The following is a 5,527-nucleotide window of genomic DNA, read 5'->3' on the forward strand; positions in this document are numbered from 1 at the left end:
ATGCAGGCCTGCAGGTCCATGCCAAAGTCAATGAACTCCCACTCGATGCCCTCCTTCTTGTACTCCTCCTGTTCCAGCACGAACATGTGGTGGTTGAAAAACTGTTGCAGTTTCTCATTGGTGAAGTTGATACAGAGCTGCTCAAAGCTGTTGAACTGCAGAGGTAAGGGATAGGAGCAGGTCAAGCAAGCAGGGATATTAGCAGCCAACAGGGCTAGTCTAGGACTGTGACTGTGATTGTACTGGAGCCCAGCAAGGAGTATGACTGGTTCCCTCCCCTCCCAAGGTTGTGTTGTCCCACTCCCAGGGCCTCCTGGCTCACATCAAATATCTCAAAGCCAGCAATGTCGAGGACTCCTATGAAGTACTGGCGTGGCTGCTTGGTTTCCAGGGTGGCGTTGATCCGCGTCACCATCCAGTTGAACATCTTCTCGTACACTGACTTGGCCAGTGCCCCGATTGAATAGTAGACCTGCTGCACACTCTGCCCCTTGGTGACATACTCATTGCCCACTTTCACCCGAGGGTGACACAGTCCTTTGAGCAGGTCTGCTGAGTTCAGCCCCATGAGGTAGGCAGACTTGTCAGCATCTGGTTAAGAAGGAAAGGAGGCAGTGAGCACTTTTAACCTGTCCCTCTTTGCTGCCCTGAGTCAAAGCCATTAGTCAGACTCAAACTTCTTTCATTAATAGGGAAGGAAAAGGGCTTTGAAAAGGGAGATTTGTCCTTGGTCTCACAGCCTATGTGAGCCCAAGTTAAGCTGGAACTCAGCCCTCTTTGTCCAGTGAAAGCTCCCACCGTGGGCGAGGTGGAGCGCTCACCTCTGTCTTTGATCAATATCCCTGGATCAGGCCCTCCACCATCATTGCTGTAATCATGGTCTCCATTCCCACCGAGCCCTTCATCTCTCCAGGGAAAGGATGTCCCAGCTGGCACTAGATGGGACTAGATATTCTCTGGTCTTATCTCCTTTCTACCACATCCCAGTATCTGGTCCAGGACTGGAAGCCCTGTATTTTCAATTCACATGTTAACCAATTCAAGTGGTTTGAAAGTCAAGAGTCCCAACTTTCAGCATGTTGGACGTTCACTCCCTGACCCCAATACATACCAGCCTTCCAAAAGTACCATCCAAAATAGAGATTCCTCTACTCAAAGACAGTTTATTTGCTTTAAACAAACTGTTAAGAAGTTTGTAATAATTGATAATGTGCTATTTTGGATCCTAGGCTTGGCATTTTGATCTGGACATGCACAGAGAAGGGTTTCTTAAAGGAGAACCAAGAAGAATGCTATCAGGACACTTGTTTGGCATTGTTCACACTGTCTTATGTCCATCTCAAAGGATCCTCACAGTAGCCCCATGTGAGAGTCAGAAACGGCTGGCCATTTCATTTTAATGAAGATTATACTGAGACTCAGTTAAGTGGGGAGGGACATAATAATACCCTGAGCTTCACCCTGGACCCTGACTTACTGCCTTCTCACAGGCAGAGCATGCCACGGAGCCTCACAGGGCTTGATCAAGAGGTAGGCAGGTAAACCACATTGTATTAGTGACTGGACTGTGCAGAGTTCAGTGTTTGTGGTTTCTTGGGGTTGGTGAGTCCTAGGTACAGAAAGGGGGAAGTCACCCACTCACTTCTGACTATGTAGCTGGGATAAGGAAATTGCTGGGATTGTGAAAGGATTCTCTGCTTACCTCTCCCATGTCCTGCCCCACCTCACCTCCTCATCCTACTCATCTGCTCTACAGTCTGGTCTTCTGGGGAGCCAGTCTATCTGGGCAGGGTGGGTGATCAGAGATCTGAGGAAAAAGTCTGGAGGCAAGGCAGACAGGCGGAGGTGGAGAAAAGCTTGCCCCTGGAATAAGGTTCCATCTTCCCAGCACCTGCTCTGTAGGTGTCACAGTCTCACATAGCTCTCCGGGTTTCCTCCTACTTTATCATGGTCCTAACAAACCTGTTGTCAACCTAGCTTCTTGAGAATTGTTGAAAGGAAAGGCACTACTTTGGGACACAGCATAAGCGACCTTCCTCCCGATAAAACTGTGCCCAGCATGGACGTAGTTCCCAGCTCCGATGTTTCCATTTCTTGCCAACCTGCCCTGCTCACCTTCAGTTCCATCAGGCTCAGCCTGCTCCTCCCTCTGCTTCTGCTTGAACTTCATGTTTCCATAGTGCATGATGGCACCTGTCAGCTTATAGACACCAGCTTTCTCCTCAGCAGTGAAGCCTAGCACGTCAAAGGCGCTCTGGGTGAGAGAGTGAGAGAACAGTGTAGCTGGAAAAGGAAGCTTCGGGAGAACTCAGAATCACACTGCCACACCCAGTCTTCCCTCTTACATCAGTGGCCATGAGCTCCTCGGAGTCGTCGATGGAGGCCACAGACACCTCTCCCTGAGACACGAAGGCGTAGTCATAGGGGTTGTTGGTGACCAGCAGCATGTCTATTCCAGGCAAGGGGCAAGTGGTGGAAGGGCAGGTGGGCAGAGGGCAGGGCCAGGCAGAAAGGGTTTGGGAGAGGAGCACAGCCAGGAAAGAGATAGGACCAAATGATGAGGAGAGGAGAGAGGGCAGAAGAGAAGGAGAGTCAGCAAAGAGCAAGGAGAGAATCCGAGAGAAATGAGGAAGGAGGGTGGGTTAGGGAAGTCAGGGAGTGAGACGTGGGGAAGGGGGAAACAAAGAGAAGTAAAAAGTCAATAAGGGAGAAGAGAAATAGGAAAAGGAAGGTGTGGAAAAAAGTGAGATGGAGTAAGGCATGAGTGGAATGAAGAGGCTGAAAAGATGCAAATGAGTCTGCAGTGGAGAAGGAAGAGAAAGATGGGAATGAAGAAAAAGCGATGAGCCACTGGCGAGGGCAGTGGGAGCCCCGAGGGGCATCAGGTCAGACTCACCCAGCAGCTCAGGTTTCTTATTGGACAGGATCTGGTAGAAGATGTGATAGTTCCTCTCAGACTTCAGCTGGAAGATCACTCGGGATTTCTCCAAGAGATCTGAGGTGGAGAGGAGGGAGGAAGGTGAGCAGATACAGCAAAAGGCAGAATGGTTCCTAAAAGGAAGATGGAGAGAGTCTAGGGAAATATATATTACTTGAAGAAGAAAAATATGCTAAAAACCAAGACATAAATGTACAAAAGGGGCGGGGGAACAAACCAGAGGAAAACAATAAGCTATGGCTACCCAGCTGAGAAAAAGGCAGAGATGATGGGTCCAGGGTGGGGGTGCGGGGCTCCCCACACAGTACTCACAGGTCTCTATGTCTGCAGAAGCCAACTTTCCAGTGGCTCCAAAATGGATCCTGATGAATTTTCCCTGGGAGTGGATGAGGGGGGGCGGAAATGAGGAAACTGACCAAAAGGGACAAAATGGAAATTTTGACCTCAACTTAACTCTGAACGCCTTGGATAGTTCTGGAAACATAAATAACCCATTTGATGTCTCAAGGAAAACAATGTCCATCCCACTTACAACTCAGGGATCAATGAATGGGAAAAAAACTAGCAGGAGAATCAACATATACAGAGGCTTCCTGTGGGTACCTCTAATAACACCTCATGTAATTCTCCTTATAACCTTCTAGGTAGGTAGTGTGATCCCTATTCCACAGATGAGAGAACTGGGCTACAGAGAGGTGTGAGCACTTTTTAAACAAGTGGCAAGTTTGGAATTTAGCTCCAAAGCCTATGCTCTTTTCTCCACTTCTGATACAGAAGATCTGTGGAAACAGTCACAAGGAAAAAGAAAATCTAAATTGTAATAAAAATTGGCTCTGCCATTTGGCTATGGAACAGCTGTGGTGGCTCTGTTCTCCTTCGTGGGGTTCTCAGAACTCAGGGAGTTAGGCTGAGCTGGGCAAGGTTTAGAGAATATGTGTGAGAGTGTGTACGTCAGCTGACCCTCAAAAGCCAAATAGAGTAGATTTGACAGGTTGTGGTGGTTGGTGGCAAAATAGCCCTCTGCTTTTGTCAAGGTCAGACGAGGTTAGCTGGCAGCTGGTCAAGGGCACTCACAAAGCGAGACGAGTTGTCATTCCGGACAGTCTTGGCGTTGCCAAAGGCCTCCAGAGCAGGGTTGGCCTGGATGATCTGGTCTTCCAGGGTGCCCTAAATGGGGAACAGAACCTCAGGGTTCATTCCCCATCCACGTCCAGGTGGCAGTGAGGAGATCAAGGAGGCTAATCTGGCACTAGGCGTTTAAGGTGATATGGCTGAACCTCAGTAAGGGCTCCACAGGGCTGGTTTTATTTGATCCTCAGAACATGTGTCTCCTGCCAACAAGGCCTCCCACACTGGGCTGATCCTCAGGAACCCTGATCAGTGGTACAGCCCCATTGCTGTCCAGGCTAGGGTTAGTGGTAACCTGGGCCAGGATCCCCCAAGGCCTTCTTTATGCTGAGCAAGTGCCCCACAGAAGTACCTTGTTGGCATTGGCGTTGTCCTTCTTGCCACGGTCTCCTATTGCCGCGATGCTGGCAAAGTACTGGATGACACGTTTCGTGTTCACAGTCTTCCCAGCCCCGGATTCTCCTCTGGAGAGGACAGGAGCCAACCAGAACGTAGTGATGTAGTGACTCTGCTGCTCTCTCTTTAGAATGCAACACTCCTGCACTCTCCCAACCATCAGGACTCTCACAGCTGAGCCCAGCACACCCTACAGAGTCCCTCCATCCTCTCCGTGACTGGCAGTGCCTCCAGTGAGAGCTCAGGAGACCTCACACCTTCCCCACCAATACACCCTGAAGTCAGCCTAGGCCCCCATCCCACCCCGGGCCCTCTGCGGGTGCGTGGTGCTCACTCACGTGATGAGGATGGACTGGTTCTCCCGATCTGGAAGAGAAGCGAGACAGTGGTGGCAGGGCTGAGGGCCCAGGTGGGAGTTAGGATGCAGGTCGGGGGTCATGGGGCTCACCTGTCAGCATGTACTGATAGGCGTTGTCAGAGATGGAGAAGATGTGAGGCGGGGCCTCGCTCCTCTTCTTACCCCGATAGGCGGCCACCACCTCAGCGTTGTACACTGGCAACCACTTGTAGGGGTTGACAGTGACACAGAAGAGGCCCGAGTAGGTCTGAAGCAGAAGACAAGACTTGAGAAGTTGGTGGGAAGAGCCCAGGAAAGGCAATGCTGGAGGTCAGAGGACTCACTGGACACCCCAACTTGACTATTTGTTTCCACAACTGACCAGGGATAGATGTGAGAGGAGGGAAGATGGACTTCAGCAAGTCCTAGGGGCCAGAGTGGGGGATAAAGCTTAGATGCCCATGTGGAATCTACTCTTACCTTGGCCAATGGCCACATCTCTAACCTTTTGAGAATCTTAGCCTCCCCTTGAGAGTCCTCTAAGCTTGTCGGGGTTGGGGACACTGCAGTGTGCAGGATCCACTCACGTAGATCATCCAGGCTGCATAGCGCTCCTTGAGGTTGAAGAGCACGGCGGGCTCATGCAGGAAGGTCAGCATGGCCATGTCCTCGATCTTGTCAAACTTGGGCGGGTTCTGTTGCATCACCTGGTCCTCCTTCACTGTCAC

The 5,527-nt window shown here is 50.6% G+C and overlaps 1 protein-coding gene across 1 annotated transcript; it reads right to left on the reverse strand.

The window, feature by feature from the left end:
* Window positions 1-8: 8 nt before the first annotated feature.
* LOC102845172 (myosin-6-like) lies at window positions 9-5,524 on the reverse strand (the record flags this gene model as incomplete). The annotated part of the gene is made up of 11 exons (XM_006903499.1): window positions 9-155; window positions 323-591; window positions 2,116-2,254; window positions 2,346-2,449; window positions 2,897-2,995; window positions 3,251-3,314; window positions 4,013-4,105; window positions 4,419-4,530; window positions 4,801-4,828; window positions 4,911-5,067; window positions 5,387-5,524. Coding segments are annotated over 11 exons (1,350 nt in total), but the record flags the coding sequence as incomplete, so codon positions are not given.
* Between the last annotated feature and the right edge of the window lie 3 nt (window positions 5,525-5,527).

This window comes from Elephantulus edwardii, unplaced genomic scaffold, assembly GCF_000299155.1.
Source record: "Elephantulus edwardii isolate Elephantulus edwardi_28Jun2011 unplaced genomic scaffold, EleEdw1.0 scaffold02644, whole genome shotgun sequence".
In the NCBI taxonomy this organism is placed as follows: Eukaryota; Metazoa; Chordata; class Mammalia; order Macroscelidea; family Macroscelididae; genus Elephantulus; species Elephantulus edwardii.